At 46.9% G+C, this 17,413-nt stretch overlaps 1 protein-coding gene across 6 annotated transcripts in view; it reads right to left on the bottom strand.

Moving 5' to 3' along the window:
* Nucleotides 1-10,458: 10,458 nt before the first annotated feature.
* The window catches only part of PTPRF (protein tyrosine phosphatase, receptor type F), a 75,833-nt gene continuing 68,878 nt past the window's right edge, over nucleotides 10,459-17,413 (bottom strand). For 4 of the 6 annotated variants that reach the window (XM_023534956.1, XM_023534960.1, XM_023534957.1 and 1 more), the window contains 11 exons: nucleotides 16,024-16,147; nucleotides 15,681-15,856; nucleotides 14,888-15,007; nucleotides 14,513-14,667; nucleotides 14,147-14,432; nucleotides 13,884-14,062; nucleotides 13,546-13,672; nucleotides 13,207-13,332; nucleotides 12,764-12,918; nucleotides 12,537-12,672; nucleotides 10,459-12,152 (listed from right to left, as the gene is read on the bottom strand). In XM_023534956.1, coding sequence (XP_023390724.1) covers nucleotides 12,084-12,152; nucleotides 12,537-12,672; nucleotides 12,764-12,918; nucleotides 13,207-13,332; nucleotides 13,546-13,672; nucleotides 13,884-14,062; nucleotides 14,147-14,432; nucleotides 14,513-14,667; nucleotides 14,888-15,007; nucleotides 15,681-15,856; nucleotides 16,024-16,147 — 1,653 coding nt within the window. In that variant the 3' untranslated portion in view covers nucleotides 10,459-12,083. The remainder of the gene's footprint in view (nucleotides 12,153-12,536; nucleotides 12,673-12,763; nucleotides 12,919-13,206; nucleotides 13,333-13,545; nucleotides 13,673-13,883; nucleotides 14,063-14,146; nucleotides 14,433-14,512; nucleotides 14,668-14,887; nucleotides 15,008-15,680; nucleotides 15,857-16,023; nucleotides 16,148-17,413) is intronic. The other 2 variants (XM_023534958.1, XM_023534959.1) reach the window with 1 other exon arrangement.

The raw sequence follows: 17,413 nt of genomic DNA, 5'->3' as shown, positions 1-17,413 counted from the left end.
ACAACCATTCATCCACTCATCTACTTTCTGTCTATATAGATATGCCTTTTCTGGACATTTCATATTAACAGAACCACACATTATGTGCTCTTTTGTGTCTGGCTTTTTTCACTTAGCATAATTTTTTTGAGATTCATCCATGTTGTAGCATGCATTGGTATTTTTTTTTTTTTAATGTTGAATAGTCTCCCATTGTAGTATTGATTGACATTTGGGTTGTTTCCAGTTTTTGGCTATTATGTATAGGGCTTCTATCAACATTTATGTGCAAGTCTTTTGTTAATGTTTGTTTTCAATACTCTAGGGTAGCTAACTAGGAGTAGAATTTGTGTTGTCTGGTAATTTGTTTACCTTTTTAAGAAACTGTCAAACTGTTTTCCAAAGTGGCTGTACCATTTTATGTTCCCATCAACAATATAGGAAGATTCCCATTTCTTCCTATCTTTGCCAACATTTCTTATTGTCTGTCTTTCTGATTATAGCCATTCTAGTAGGTGTGAAGTGGTATCTCATTGGGGTTTTAATTTGCATTTCTCTAATGACTAATGATGTTGAGAATCTTTTTATATGTTTATTAGCCATTTATATATCTTCTTTGGTGAAATGTCTATTCAAATCTTTTGTCAATTTTTTAATTGGGTTGTTTATCTTAATATTGAGTTGTAAGAGCCCTTTAGATATTCTGGATACAAGTCCTTTATCAGATATAAGCTTTGTAAATATTATCTCTCATTCTGTGGCTTGTCTTTTCATTTTAATAATGTCTTTTGAGTGCAAGAGTTTTTAATTTTGATGAAGTCCAACTTATCAGTTTTTTTCTTTATGAATTGTGCCTTTGGTGCATTGACATTAACATTTATATAGTTCTGCTCTGCCTCCAAAATATATCCAGAATCCAGCACTTCCCTCCACCTCCATTGTCACGACCCTGGTCCACGCCACCATCATCTATAAACCAGTGAGGATAATTCTCCCTGCTTCTGCCCTTGCAATCTCAACACAATAGAGCTATTCTTTAATACTAGAAGCCAGATCATGTTACTCCTCTTAAAACCATCAAATGACTTCCATCTCATTCTGGATAGAAGCCAAGTCCTTATAATGACCTATAATCTTCCCTTACCTCCTCCCTGTATAACCTCCTCCACCCCCCCCCACACACACACATATTCCTCCAGTTCTCCATTCCTCCATGTCTGAATGGCTTGCTCCCCCACCTCCTTGATGGCTTTGCTGACATATATCACCTCAGTGAAACCCTTCCCTAACCAACAATATATGCTTTATTTTTCTATGGTTTAACTCTCCCCTTTAGAATGTCTCCTTCATGAGGCCAGGGCTGTGTTTTGTTCACTACTATCCTCATCGCTTAGGACAGACTGGCTCTTTGTATGAGCTCACTAAATACTTGTCGAGTGAATGAATGATAGTCCTTAATTCCATCCTCACAATGAACTTTTGAAGAAGGTATCATTACTGTCTCCATTTTATAGTTGAGGAAACTGGGATGCAGGAAGGTTAAGTAACTTGAAATGAACAATGGACCTGAGGATGCTTTTTGAATAAACAAATGAATGATGAACTGAATGAGTAAATGAACAGGAAGGATTGCATTTGTATACTAATGAAGCCTTTCATCTTCACCTCTGGATCAATCACATTCCAACCCTTGTCTGGGGCACTAGTGCCTGAAATATTTTTCTCTGGACCTTTGGGAGGCTCTGGGCAAAGGGCCTGACATGGGCTGCCCAGAAAAGAAGCCCTGATCACTAAGCATCAGGAACACATTAATACAGCCTGACCTGCTCAGCTCGAGTCACTGAGGGGTTTCTGCAGCCAGGTTAGTCCATGTAAATAGAAAGAGAATTCAGCCTTGAAGATGAGGTCAACTGGAAAGATCAGGGCCTTCTAGCCTATGAAATATAAAAATGCACATAAAAAAATGCTTAGAGACACATACCCACAAACACTCTGGATTCCTTTGTTTAACAAAAACATAATTTTTCTTTCTAGCTATGATTTATTCTCCCGCTCTGGGGAGGATGGCTCAGTGTGACAGGAAAAGGTGTAAAAAGCCTTGGTGAGCAGCATCAACAGATGCCCCATGGGCCACTTCTGCATCACATTCAGTCCTTTCTCCTTTGCTTCTGCCACCTGTTCTGCTGGTTTTTTGTTTTGTTTTTATCTCAGGCACCAACATATCTTTATCTCAAGACTAAATCTCTTTCATTCTTTAAGACTTGACTCAAACTCTAACCATTTGTGCATTCTTTTAAGGATTTTAAAATAGGCATCTGTTTTGTGCTGACTCTAGGGATACAGAGATCAAGACAACTCTATCTCTCTACTTGGACAATTACAGGCACCTCAAACTCAGCAAAAGCAAACTCTTGGTTCTCCCCTAAATCTGCTCCTCATCAGTGTCCCTCATTGCAGTACAGGCATCCGTATCTATCCGGGTGTGCAGTCATTCTTGATTCTTCTCTCTTGTAGCCCACATCCAAGCCTATTGGCCTTACTCTCAAAACTGCATCCTGAATGCTACTCTTCTTACCTCCCTGTCATTAGCATCCCACCTCGGGCCACAGCACCTTTCACCTGGACCACTACAAACATTGTCCCTCCAATCGGTTCTCCAAACAGCAGCCAGAGTGATCTTTCTAAAAAGTGAATCTGAATTCATCACTCTATTGAAAACTCTTTAAAAGCTTCCTGTACTCTTGCCTTTTGAGCCATGCTTCTCTTGCTCAAGCCCGCTTTTGTGTCTGGAAGTATACTTTCCCTTCTAATAAGGCTTTTCTGATGTTAAATGAATGAATGAATGAATGAATGAATGAATAAAAGCTTCTTGTACTCTCACTGTGAATTCCCAGTCCCTTGCCCCTGCCCACTCTCCACCCCATCCTGCCCTATGCTTCCTTTGCTCTCTGGGCTCCAGCCATGCTAACCTTCATTCTGTTTTCCTAAAAGGAGCTATGCTCTCTCTTCTGCCTCAGGGCCTCTAGTAAAGACCACTTCTCTCTAACTCGCAAACTAGTGGGGGTCCTGCTGTCCTGTGCTGCCCTCATTGCATTAGGCACTTGTCCTGCAGAGCATCTATGAGTTTGTAATTATGTGTAAAATTTCTGCGACTAATGTCTGTTTCCTACAGAATAAACCTCTAAGGGGAGGGACTTTGATTTTCCACCATTGAATCCCATTGCCCTGTACAATGTCTGGTTCATAGTAAGTACTCAATAAACATTCCTGGAAACGTTTGTGGAAAGAATGGATAAACAAAGCCACATGGACTGCAGTTTGTATAGTAGTTAAGCATTCAGTCTCTGAAGTCACACAGGTCCAGGTTCAAATCTAGTTTCTGTTCCTTTCCTAGTTGTGTGACTTAGGGTGAGTTGCTTGACCACTCCAGACCTTTGGGTCTTCAGCTGCAAAGGGAGATAATACAAGCTACTAGATAAAGGGAAGTGGGGTGAGTGGAGGTAGATAGGGGTAAAAGAGATCAAATACTTAGTGACATAAGGAAATCTAACTTTGGATGGTGAAGATGCAATGCGATATATATAACAAATTGTTGAATTGTATCCTTGAGACTTATTTGATTTTATTAACCAATGACACCCCAATACTTTTAAGAAAAAATAAATTTAAAAAATAAATAAAAATAAAAAGGACTTCTGAGTTTCAAAAAAAAAAAAAATACAAGCTACTACTCAGGGCTGTTGAGGGAATTAAATTTTTACAATGTAGGTAAAGCGCATGTCACACTTAAGTGCTTAGTGATGCTAGCAGGTATTACAATACGTAATAGGTGTATTTGTTGGATTTAAATCTTTAGGACTACATAGGAGCTCAGACGGAAGTAACTGCAGAGAATGCCCTGAAAATGTGCCAGAGAGGAGGCTGGAAAGGGCCATCCCTGGAACGGAGTCTGGGACACAAGGCCTTTCAGGGGAGATTGAGGAGCACCTCAGTTCTGAGGCCAAAAACCTCCCTTTGGGTCAAAGTCCAGGCAAAGTCCTGGGTGACCCTTATTTATTTAAAATAAAAATGTTGCTTGGGAAATCTCCATTTGAGCCATTCCTACCATTGGTGTGGGGGATGGGGAAAAAAGCAGCACATCAGGGAAAGGTTGGTCTGGTGTGGTGGATGCAGACCCCTTCTTAGTTAAGGTGGTTGTAGAGGTGGGAAGTCCCTCTTAGAGCTGAGTAGGATGTGTGCTCAGGGTGGAAGCAAAAGGCGGGCATCCTTAAAAGAGATGGGAGTGGAGATTCTGAAGACTGAGAGTTCTGGCAGCCCCAGCCATAATTCCTCCCGACAATCAGATTTACCTCTTGCTTTAGGGCCAGGCCAAACACCTCCTTTTTGATCCATTTAGCAAACATTTATTGAGTCTCACTTTGGGCTAGACTAGGCTGGGAGAAACGACTAAGACATGTTCCTTGCCTTCAAGAAGTTCACAGTCCAGTGGAGGAGACAGAAAAAAAATCAAACCATAATTATAATGTCAATTTACATTTCATTTCTGCACTGCAGCCTGAATCATTCCCCCCCACCCCACCCCCATTTTAGTGTGTGAACAGCTGAAGAAGCAAGAATAATTATTTCAGCACAGTGCTATGGTTACTGGACCAACACAGCTGGATGTGAGACTGTCTGGTGGAGTGTGGGCGAGGAAGGGGCTAAGATGGGATTCCCAGAGGATTTGGTCTTGGATGAGGTGGGCCAGGAAGGACACCAAGGCATGTGCAGCCACAGCATGATGTGCTTTTCTACCACTGACACATTCTTATGAAAAAAGTACCTGTCAGAGGTAGCAAACTAGAAACTGCATTTTAAATAGAAAGCATCACCACCTGGAAAATTATTGCTGACATTTTTGTGCAAATCTTTGCCAGCACTTCTCCAGTTTTAATGCTCATACAAATGCTTTAAGGCAGGGGTCCCCAACGCATGGGCCATGCATCGGTACCAGTCTGTGGCCTGTTAGGAACTGGGCCACATAGCAGGAGGTAAGTGGTGGGTGAGAGAGCAAAGCTTCATCTGTAGTTGCAGCTGCTCCCCAGCACTAGCATCACCGCCTCAACTCCATCTCAGATCATTAGGCATTAGATTCTCATAGGAGCACCGGTCCCTGGTGACAAAAAGGTTGGGGACTGCTGCTGTCAAAATACAAATTCCGATTCAGGTCTGGGGTGGGGCCTGTGATTCTTTGTTTCTAAAATGCTCCCAGCTGATACTGATACTGATGGCCTCCAAATTCACTTGAGCATGACTGTAGACAATATAGGAGTGTGTGTACATTTTGGGTTGTTTCCAACTTTTCAGTATTATGAACTATGCTGCAGTGACTCTTTGTCCATAGATTTTTAAAATATTTGTCCATTTGTTTCCTGTATATACATTTCTAAAGATATGTCACCGAGTCAAAGGTAAAGTGTATTTTAAGGCTTTTAATACATACTGCAATTTTTCCTCCAAAAAGGTAGAACCAGCACAGATCCCCACTAGCAATATGAGTGCCCAATTCCCCACACCAGTATTAACACATAACTTTTGCCAATTTGATAAACAATAGTACCTGATCATTTTTTTTCAATTTGCATTTCTTTGATTAATAATGAGGCTGAGTATCTTCCATATTTTCATGGAATTTGTGTATCATTTTTATAAATTGCCTATTTGTATCCATGCCCATTTTTCTATTAGGGTGTTTACTTTTATTCCTATTGCTTTGAAAGCAGCTTTATCTAGTAGAGATTTAACCCTTTGCTTGTAACAAATGTTAAGCGTGGTATGCTTAAGAAAATGCTTTAGATCAGGCTGGGATAAAGGGTTCAAGGAGAGATGGGCCAAGTGACCTAGAAGAGCATGACAGGTTTAAAGTTCCAGGCTGTCAGCACTACGGATGTTGAGAGGCTGTGCTCAGCTTCCTTGTTACATTACAGCTCATTCTGGAAACTGGGATGGCTGCACACATCAGACAGTGCATCCTCCCATCCAGCAGGGCTGGATGAGCACAGCTTACTTCGATCCCAAGGCTTCCTTTAGACTCCAACCAGCTTTTCTTTATAACACACATTCTTCAGATATGTTATTGTCAATTTTATCAAGGTATAACAACCAAAATTGAGGGAGGGGTATTTTCCAAAAAGAATCTAATGTCCATTTGGAAGAAAAACAGGGGAGCAGCACTAATTAATTTTGAAAAACTAAAAGGATAATGATGAGGGGACTAGCTGTGTCAGCTAATAAAATGAAACCAAAAAATTAAATGAGTAGACGAGACACATGAATGAAACAGACCTGAGGCCCAGAAGTAGACTGTACTCTTAACAACTTCTTATGTGACAAAAAGGTGGCATCACAGACCAGTGCAGAGAGGAGGGTGATCTAATAAATAATTTGGCAGAAGAAAAAAATTTAGACACTCACATTAACCATACAGTAAAATATTTTTTAAAATAAGATTTCCAAAAGATAGTAAGCAAATGGAATCAGATTGATGGAGAACTCAGAGCTGAGAAAACCACAGCCCAAGATGCCTGAGTCAAAAGAAGCCTGGACAGGTTTTAAGCTCTGAGTCTACAAATCAAAAATCAAAGTGTGCGATGGAGCAGGCATTAGGGTAAGTTGATAAAGCAACCCATTAGCAGTCTCAACGGTTACCCTCCTTCTTCTTTAACAGTTTCTGGGGAAACTTTTTTTTTTTTAATAAAGACATCCATACCAGACAAAATTAAAACTGAGATAAGTGTAAAAGAAAAATATTTTCAGATCTACAAGAACCAGGATGTTTGCAACGCTATGTGGAAATATTTCATAAGGAAAGGACTAACATGCTGCACGAGAAACGGCGGCAGCTGAGTGTGATCCAGAAATGAAGGGAAGAAAAAATTAGATTTGAAATTGATGCTTGAAAGATTTTTTGAAAACATGCAATTAAAATGCTGTTTATTGGTTTTCAATTCTTAGAACAAAAGAATTAACTATAGTAATAGGAAGGGAAGTATTATTAACCTCGACAATGTGAAATAACAAAAAATGGTAGTTGGAGTGGAGAGAGCAGATCAAGGAAAGTGAGCTAATTTTCTCATTCTTCATAGAAGATAATCAATCGATACTGCCTAAGATGATAAATCAAGAAACAGATGTTTAACTATATTGTCACAAAGGAGCTCCAGAATTATTAAAAGTAATACTATATCTAACAAAACCAGGAGGTACAGGAAGGAGATCATACAAATTGACTAAATCCCACAGATTTTATTGTGAGGAGTCACCAGCTACCACTGACTCAGGTGCAACTTATTGAGATACGATGCCCACGACCTGAAGAACTAAAATCAGAAGCTCCAGGGAATAAAACGAGTTGGGAAGAGGAGAAAGGAAAGATAACCCTTTTTTTTTTTATCCTTCAAGACTGTTTGAATTATTTTTATCTATTTTATTATGTGCATCCATATCTTTTAAATAAAAAAGCTATATTGATAACTATGAAATTATGGCACATCTGCAGCAGCTTAAAAAATGAGGTGCTGACATGGAGAGAAACTTACAATAAACTTAAATGGAAAGGGTAATTTCCAGAAGGATATGAATAACATGATTCTAGTTGTATAAAAAAATAAAGTTTATATACATTTGTATATTCGTAGCAAATGCCCAGAAGGGTATATAAATTGTTGTGACTCCTTCCAGGGAGCTGGGGGACACAGAGAGAATGGGGACTTTAACACTTCTATCCTATTTGTAAGATTTTTGTTGTTTTTTAAAACATAGAAGTATTAATTGTATAATTTTTTAAATTATACGATTTGAAAAAAATTAAAGTACTATTAATTCTTTACAAGAAATTAGGAAAATTACAAAGAAAAAAAATCACCCCAACTTACAACTCTTGGTGTATTTTTTTCTCAATGCATCTGTTTCCAGCTATTGGCAACAGGCAGACCTAGGAGTCACAGCGACTCCACCACACCCCAGTTGAGAGCCTCAAGTTACTCAGCCCTAATGTTCAGCCTTCCCCATCTCAATAAATGGCAAGTTCATCCTTCTAGTTGCTCAGGCCAAAACTGGAGTCAACCTTGACTCCTCTTTCTCTGATTCAGTCCATAAGCAAATCCTTAGTTCCACTTCCAAGATATAACCAGTATCTGGCCACTTCTCGCCACACCTGTGTATCTCCCCTAGCCCTCCCAAAGGTCTGGGTGTTGATCTCCATTTCTCTTCTGACCTCGTCATTCACTATTCTCATGCCTTGCTCTGGCCACCCTAGTAATCAAACCTTCCCCATGTGCCTGATACCTCCTATTCTAATCACCCCCTCCCCGTGGCATTTATCACTTTCCAACAAACTATGTATGTTTATTTTTCATATGCATTATATTTCAGTCTACTAGAGTATAACTACCACAAGGTCAGTTCATTGATGTGACTCCTACATAGCAAATGCTCATTAAGCATGTTGAATGAGTGTATGAGACCTCATTTTCTCATCTGCAAAACGGGCATAATAGGACTCATTCTGTACACTGCTATGAGGACATGAAAAAAATATATTTCCAATTAGTTGCTCAGCAGGGCCACCTAACCTCACATAGGATGGTCAAGGATGGCTCTTGAAGGAAATATTTCAGTAGAGACTAATGAGCAGGAGTTAGCCAGCTGAGAGGTGGAAGATAATGCTCCAGAATAGCTTGTGGTAAGTAATGGAGCTGAGAGAGGATTCGGTGAGGCAGGAACAAAACTTAAAAGGAAACTGTCATGGCTGGAGGTAAGGGGGCGAAGGGCAAGGAGGGAAGGAGAGGTTGCAGAGGCAGGTCCTGCAGTCTCAGAAACCTGTGGAGTTTGGGCTGAGTGCTTGGCAGGGTCTCATCAGGACAGTGAGATGGTCCTGTCTGCTAACAGGAAGAGATTACTCTGGCTGCAATGCTGAGAATGGGTTGGCTGGGGCAGGTAGACCAGATAGAAGGCATGGCTGCAGTCCAGACAAGACGGGGTAACCTAGGACAGAACAGTGGAAATGCAGAGAATTAAACAAGTATGAGTGAGAGGAGGCTGAATGGGCAGGGTTTGATTAAAGGTGGTGGTCAGAAAGAGATGCCTGATTGGGAAACAGAGTGGACAGGGTGCCATACACTATACTATGATTGGGGGTCCTAGAGAAGTGAGTTTAGAGGTGGGGATGGGATGAGAGTGAAGGGGGAGCATGGTTGACACCAGGGATTGGAAAAAGGGCAGGGACTCTGGAGCAGACATAACCAGGTATGGGTCCCAGCTCTGGCACTTACTTAACCTGGGTAGCCTGTCCTCTCACCTGTGAGAGGAAAGGGTCTGCTCTGCTGGGTTGCTCTGAGGCTTAGTGATCATGTCCATAAGGCACTGTGTGCAGACCCTGCCTGGTGCAGTTCTGACGCTTTTGTTCCTCAAATGACAGTGACATCTCTCTCTCTCTTGGAAATATTCAATGGTTCGTTCTTTTATGTAGCTAACAATTATTCAAATTAAATACTATCAAGAATAATGCAATGATGGTATTGTTTTTCTGAACAAATAGAAATATGCCAGGCAGTAAATGAGGTGCTAGGGAAACCAAAAAGGGCCCTAATCTCAGGCCTTGGTCACTCAGCCCAAGGGGACAGATGCCAACACTGGAGTATAGTGAGGGCCGCGATGGTGGCGGCCCAGCATGCTGCAGAGGTACTTCACCTGACAGGGACACTTACATCTCTTTCACAATCGATTCAAAGTCCTCAGCTGGTTCCAGCCTACGTTTCTAGCCCATGTCTCCTTACCCATCATGCTGCACTCCTTGTGGCTTCTATTTGCGCTGTTTCATACATCCAGGCTTTTGTACAAGTTGCTCTCTCCATTGGAAATCTTTTCTTACCTTTGAAAAGTAACCACTACTCACCTTACGAAACATTCAGATTCAGCTAACGTCACCTCCTCCAGGAAGCTTTCCCTGGAGGTCAGGTGCTGCCTCAGTGTACCCACAGCACCTCTGTGTTGGGCTCATCATGACACTCTATAGTCTGGTCAGTGCCGACTTGAGTTTCTTTCCCACTTGTTCTGGGTCTCATTTGTCTAGGTCCCCAGAAGTCCCATGGTTTGACAACCTGGTAGGACTTGTCTGATCACTAGTGGAGAGGCCACACCAGCGTCCAGTACCCACATTGCAAGAACTGTATGTTTGCTGATACATAAAGGTATGTACACTCCCAGCGCAGGGATCTGGGTCCAATGTGTGGTGCTCTTTACAGGTGCCAGTGGCTCAGTCTTCAGGGTTTGTAACTGCTCCTCTCTGAGAGTGGGCACCATGCCACGAGAGCTGGTCTTGTCACAAATACTCTGGACAGCCTGTCTCTTTAGGAATGGGAAATATCCAGAACTTACCCCTAGGTATTAACTTATAGGGTCTAGACTCTGATTCCAGAAAGAGCTGAGACAGAGGCCCAGTTTGTAAGAAATCTGATTATTCAAATTTATTACCATCAAGAATTATGCAATGATGCTGTAGTTTTCTTAACAAATAGAAAACAGACTGTGTACAACAGTGAACTCTACAGCACTAGCATCCACAAGGTAAAAATGAATGTCTCATCCAACATTACCAACCCTGGATTGTTGATCTCGACCGAGCCTAGCTAGATCTGGAGACGTCTGCTTCACGTCCCTCAGCTAAAACAGCTATGCACCCTTCCCCGCCCCCACTTACCTACCTAGATAGTGCTGCCCAGAGAAGAGGCCCTCTCCCTGCCCCTCAGCAAGCCAAGATTATAAAGATTGATCATAGTACCATTAAGAGAAATCCAGTAGTCTTGCCACATTGGTTTATGAGGGCATCTCGAAGAAGTAGAAAAGGGCAATTTTCATGGGCTTTGAAAACAGCTGCAAACCAGGGAGGAAATCATCTGGCCCCTTCTCTAAGGACAGACATGTGCTACCAGGCCCACTGGCCTGGACCTGAAGGGCCAGCCTCGCCCCTGCTTGGCCCTGAGGTGCGCAGGGTGTGTCACACACCCTGTCCTGTGCCAACTGCCTTGGCCACACGGCCAGACCCACAGCCTACCAACACCATACCACACTGCAATGCTGGGGACAAAAGCAAGGCTCTGTGGGCCCAGAGGTCAGCCTGGTGGCTTCCCGGGGAGGCCCAGGCACACAGAGCCACCTCCCCTCTAGGGGGTTTGAAGTAGAAGCCAGGATGTGACTTTTTCTTTCTTTCTTCCTTTTTTTGGATTTTTTTTGTTTGCCTGTTTTTGTTTTTGTTTTTTTGTTTGCTTTTTTTAACCTTCGCAAACACTATGGTGATGAGGAACGCCTTGCCAGGCAACCCCAGATGCGTCTGTGGTTCGGGGCTGTGAATGTTAAACACACACTGGAACAGACAACTGAGGCTGAGTGTTTCCTATCTCTTCCCCGCCCACCACTGTCTGTGGGGCCTAAAATAAGGCTCTTAAGGAAAAATAAAACAAAAGTTAAAAAAAATTGTTCCCTGCATTTGGCTGAAACAGGATATTGTCTGAAAGGCTGGAAGAGCAGTAGATTAGTGAGGCTCCTGCTTAGGCTGGCAGCCCTCGCTCCACACACACGAGGAAGGCGTTTGTCCTTCCGAGGTGAAAGTCATACAAAAAAAGATTCAAGTGAACTCAAAAAAGAAAACCACACCCCATCCCCCACAGCAGCCCATTTTGCAGTTAACAATTTGCAAAAGGAGAAATCAGAGGGAAGAGCCTAGACTCCCTCAGTCTACCCGACTTAATGTATAAAAAGGAGGTTTTGTCCCATCCCCACCCCATGAAAAGAAGCATGAGAAACGCGGCAGCAGAACAGAGAACTTGGAGCGGGCTCTGGATGGGCCTGGTGGACAGTGGCTGTGGCGCCCACCCACTCGCCCAGGGGGGTTCTGGGCTCTCTGTTTGGTGTGGCAATGTTCCTGAAACGCTGTGATCCCAGTGGGCTGTGCTCTGCCAGCAACGGCATCCGTGCAGGAGGGCTGGACGATGGTCGGTATGGCTCAGAGGAGCTGGGTCCCCTCCAAAGCCCCCAGGCGGGGGCCGCGGAGGAGAGGGGGGCGGTAGTTACGTTGCATAGTGGTCAAAGCTGCCAAGGTACTCCAGGGCTGCACGGTAGCACAGCTGGTACTGGTCCTGCCGGGACAGGGGGGCTGTTCAGTGTAGGCAGTGCCAGTGGGTACCCCAACACACTGGCAAGGGCACTCACTCTTTGCTGGCCAGGAGCAGGTGCTGGACCCAGACACCGGCCCCAGGCAGTGTCCAGAGAGCCTGGAAGAACCTCTGAAGGTTCATCTATCTCCTTTCCCCACTGCCCACAACCATCTGCTGTCCCCCTCTGCGCACCCCACAAGGACTGCTATGTCCATCCCTAGCTGGAGCCAGGGATGCTACTGGTGCTCAGTGCAGGGGCCAAATGATGAGCGCATTCCCTTCCTCCTGCCCCAGCATCCCTGGCAGAGCAGGCAATGGCCAGTGCTGGTGGCATGTGCCTGTGTGCCGACCCGGTGGCCCGTGTACCTCTGTCTGCACCATGGCTGGGCGCTGTGTGCGCAGGGTCTTTACAGTCTGAAACATGTCCACCACGCCCTCATAACGCATCCGCTCCAGGACGATGCTCAGAGTGATGAACACTCCGGTGCGGCCCACGCCAGCACTGCTCAGGGACAGCATTGGGTCAGGGGTCCTGTCCACCAAGCCCGCAGGACCCCCGCCCTGGCCCAGCCCCCCCCAGGGACTAGCCCCACCTGCAGTGCACTGTGATGGGTCCATCCTGCCCGAACTGCTCCTTGGTCTTGTGCACCTGCCCGATGAAGTCAATGAAGCCCTCCCCCGTCTTGGGTACTCCCTGCTCCGGCCAATCTGTGAACTGGAACTGCCGGATTGTCCTCGACTGCCCATCCTGGGAGAGGTAGGCAGGAAATGGGGTTAGTGTCTTGGGCTGTAGTCCCACCAGGCCAGGAAGGTAGGATAATGACACAGGTAAGCATGCTGTGGAAGCACAACTCCACCATCATTGTCATGCTGACCAGGCTCCGGGAGATGTGCCCTGCCCCCTCCTTCTCACAGGAGCCTCAGATTCCTGGAATTGGAGCTAGGGCACCAGGCAGGCAGCCCCCGCCCCACACAAGCTTAGGCAATTACAGGCATGCTTTCACGTAAATACACATGCTCCCCTGTCCACACTCACCCTGGCATCTGTGACCTTGAACTCACGGAGGATATACTGTGGCATGTTGTACTCAGCCATTGGGTCAACAACAAAGTACTGGTAGCGAGCAGAGCGCTCTGCTGGCCAGTACTGGTGGCACTTCTCCTGTGGATAGAGGAACCAGACCCCATGATCAGGTGGGGAGGAATGTGGGAGGGGAGTTCCAGGTTTCAGAGGATGATGGGGCAGAACTCCTTAGGTGGTGATAATGGGAGTCAGGGGCTATGCTGATGAGTGGCTGGGTATGAAAGGAAAGAAGAGTGAGGGGGTGGCTGATATGCTCCCCGGTGTGAGAAGGGCCCTCGGGGGTGGGCTCACCCTGCCCATCTCCCGGAGCCTGGTCAGCATGACGATGATGGTGGAGTTGTGCTCCCACAGCATGCGCCAGAAGTCCTCGGTGCTCTCTGCCAGAGGCCCCTGCGTGGCTATGTAGGCCTTCTGCTGTCTGGGGTGGACATAAGACTGGACATGCTGGAGATGCTGTGCTTCCAGAGTCTCCCCAGACTGCCCAGTCCTCCCTTGGAGCCCCGCTCAGATTGCCCCTCCTCCAGGAAGCCCACTCTGGTCTTCTGGGCTGGTCCTACTCTGTTACAGCACCAGCCAGCCAGGTGTAGGTACCCGTAGGGCATGGTCACAGGCAGACAGAGCATGCTGACCTATAGCCATCCAAGAAGCTGGCATTGATGTAGTCGGAGCCCTCCACACCCCGGATGGGCTGCAGACACACACGGGTCAACTCATAGGGCATGATGTTCACCAGGCGGTTCTTGAATTTGTTGCAGGGCAGGTTGGCGCTGATGAAGCGGGATGTGTGGGCCTTGGAACTGGCCAGCAACTAGTGAGAGAGAGAGGCTGGTCAGGCCTGGCTTCCTAGGGGGACTCATTCCCATGACCCAGTCCAGGCCCACCCCCGGCCCACCTTGAACTCGAGCTCCATGGCGGTCACACTCTCCCCAGGAGGCACTTGGCCCAGCTTCTGGATGTGGGCGTAGAGGTTGCGGGCAGGCACCTCTGTGTGTCCGCATGTGGCGGCCTCCAGCAGTGCCTCGTGGATGAACACGTACTGATCTTCTGTCTGCACCATGTAGTTGCGTTGCGATCGCATGCATGTCACGTGGCCGTAGATGTCAACCGTCTTTTCGTGCTTCATGCGCTCCAGCATGGCGTCGATCACGATGAAGCAGCCCGTGCGGCCCACGCCCGCGCTGCAGGACATGGGCTCGGGTTGGGGCAGAGGTCCACCCAGCTCTCATCCCGCCCCTTGGGTGGCACTGTACCCTCTCACCTGCAGTGCACCACCATAGGCCCTGCATCGAGCGGGTTGCAGGCCTTGACCCGCCGCAGGAAGGCCAGGATAGGGGTTGGGTACTCAGGAACTCCGTGGTCTGGCCAGGCCATGAACTGGAACTGACGCAGCTCCCGCTTCTCACTGGAGCCACTCTGGGGAGAAGGGTGGGGAGAGACGGTGAGACTAGGAAAGTTTGCCTGCTATAGACTCAGGGCAGAGTAACCTAGTACTGGCCATCACAGCGTACTCACACACCTCTGAACCCCAGACCCCAAGTTCCCACTTGCCCAACTCCAGCACACCATGCTCAGATTAATGTCCTTATAGGGCCTGGGAAGGGTCGGGGGGACAAGCACCAGGGCAGGGCCATACCTTGTGGAGTGCGAAGGTGCGCACAGTGTATGTGGCCAGCTCCACTGTGTCTAGCAAAGTCACCTGAATGAGGCCGTAGGTCTCAGTGCCACGAGCTGGCCAGTACTGATCACACTTCACCTGCAGAAGGACAAGCAGGGCAGGGTACAAGAGTGTTTGGAAGTGTCCAAAGGCTCAGAGGGGTAGGGTCCCCGGGGCCGAAGCAGGGTGGAATACCTAGACTACCTGCCGACAAGGCCCTCCAACCTTAAACTCTCAGACCCACTGTGTCGCCCCCTCACATCAGGTTCTCATGCGGTTGCCACTGCTGACCTAGCTGGGGGAATGAGGCCCATGCTGAACCATATTTATTCATGATCAAAGCACACCAGGCGCATTTTCTGCCAAATTTACCCATAATGTTTATGTGCCATTTTCAAACTCTTGTAAATTTTATGTTCCACTCAATGCTTTGCATTGCAAAAGCAAATAACAGCCGCTCTTTCCACTAATTAACTTAGGAGATGTGTTAATGCCCCAGGAACATTCCAGCATCTGGGGAACATGTGAACATCGCGGGAACATGCCAGCAACTGGGGAACATATTAACATTCTCAGAAAATGCAGCATCTGGTGCAACATATTAACATCCTAGGAATCTACTAGTGTCTGGGGACCACAACACCTCAGAAAGACAATAGCGCTTGGGGCGTCCCTTGAGGAACTTCTTCCCACAGGGACAGAAGAAGGTGCCCGAAGTCGCCTGGTGGCGTTTTCCCACCCCGCCTCCTGGCAGGACCCTGCGCAGTCTCACCCGGGACTTCTCCTCCAGCCGCGTCATCATGACCACAGTGGCTGTGCGCTGTTCCCACACCATCCGCCAGAAATCGCCCATGGTCTCGGGCAGCGGGCCCTGTGTGGCAATGTAGGCATTCTGCTTGCGGTAGCCATCAATGTAGTTGGCATTGATATAGTCGCTGCCTGGGACACCTACGGACAGGAAGGGACGTGGGAGAGCATTATCCCAGGGCCCCCAGCCCCACCCTCCACACTTCAGTGCACCCCAGGACTCGTGGGCTTCTTCTGCAGGATGAACTGTCACCCTAGCCAGCAAGGAGGAGAGCAGGGGATAGAAGGGGGCCCCGTCTTTGGCTTACCATCGATGGAGGTAAGGATGACACGAGAGTGGTCGTAGGCAATGACATTTGCATAGCGGTTCTTGGGCTTGTTCACCTCCAGGTTTGAATTCTCCCATGTGAACTGCTGTCCAGGGTCAATGGACTGCAGGCAACAGAGGAGGCAGGTAGACTGTGGTAAGAGCTGAGGTCTCCCTACTGCCCCCTTCTAGGTGATGCCAACATCCAGTTCCTTGGCCACAGCCAGCCTCTCTAGCTCATTGTGCGCCGGTAAAGGGTGATTGCCAGCTTCCCCAGCCATGGAGCTCAGGGACTGCCATGTCATCTGTCAGGAAGGCGATGGGACCAAAGCCTTCTCTGACCATGGTACCAAATCCCCTTGTCTGGTAGAATACTCGGGGGTGGCACAGGGGCAAGGGAAAGTCCCTTTGGGCCCTGCACCCAACTAATGAAATGAGTGCAGGACAAGAGGAAGCAATGGCAGCCAGCTGTGCAGTACCCACCACTGCTGAGGGCCCTGGACACCCACTGTACCACCTTGTCCGGGTGGGTCTTCATCTATCTTCATGGCTGTTTATCGTATCTCCTCTCCTTCCACCTGCCGTTTCTATAAACAGGACACAGCACTCCTCCAGGGTTCATTCCTGGGCCCTCTTTAAACTCCACAACCTTCTGTGAGTGACCTCATTTACTCGCAGGATCTTACTATACCCATGGCGCTGGAGCTGCCCGTAACCCAGCTTGCAGCCCAGAGTCTCTCCTGAGCCCCAGTCTAAACATCCAGCAGCATAGCCTCCTGGACATCGCCGCCTGGAGATCCCATAGGTCCTTTAAACTCTGCCCTTGCCAAGCTGACTCCATTTGCTTCCCCTCCAAACCTGGCTCTGCTGCTTGGGACTCAATCTCAGGGAAGGGCACCATCATCCGTTTACCCAAAAGCCTTGGCCAGAACCTGCGAGCTGTCCTTGAAACTCCTCTGTGCCTGTCCCGTCGGTCACCATGTCCTGGTGCTCCCCCCTGCCGCTTAACTCTCTCAAACTTGCTACCACTGGCCTCTGCCAGGCTACCCCAACCCAGACTTGGCATCTCCCTGCCTCTCCGCTTTGTCCCCCTCCATCCTGCAGCCAGAATAATCCTCATACAATCTAGATCTGATGATCAATTTCCTGCTTAATGCCTGCCATGGTTCCTCATTGCCTCACCTCAGACAATAGTAATAGCTCAATCTTAGAATTTGCTGTGTGTTTGGCACTGTTCTAAGCACTCTGCATGTATTCGCTCATCTAATCCTATGAACCAGGTTCTATTATTATCCTCTCTTTACAGATGGATACGATCTCAGCATAGCACGCAATGTCCTCCATGTTTTGGCACCAGCCATTACTCTCCACAGGACAGTGTGTACTGCTTC

Source organism: Pteropus vampyrus, unplaced genomic scaffold (genome assembly GCF_000151845.1).
Source record: "Pteropus vampyrus isolate Shadow unplaced genomic scaffold, Pvam_2.0 Scaffold135, whole genome shotgun sequence".
Lineage (NCBI taxonomy): Eukaryota > Metazoa > Chordata > Mammalia > Chiroptera > Pteropodidae > Pteropus > Pteropus vampyrus.
This window is presented reverse-complemented; position numbering and strand designations above follow the sequence as displayed.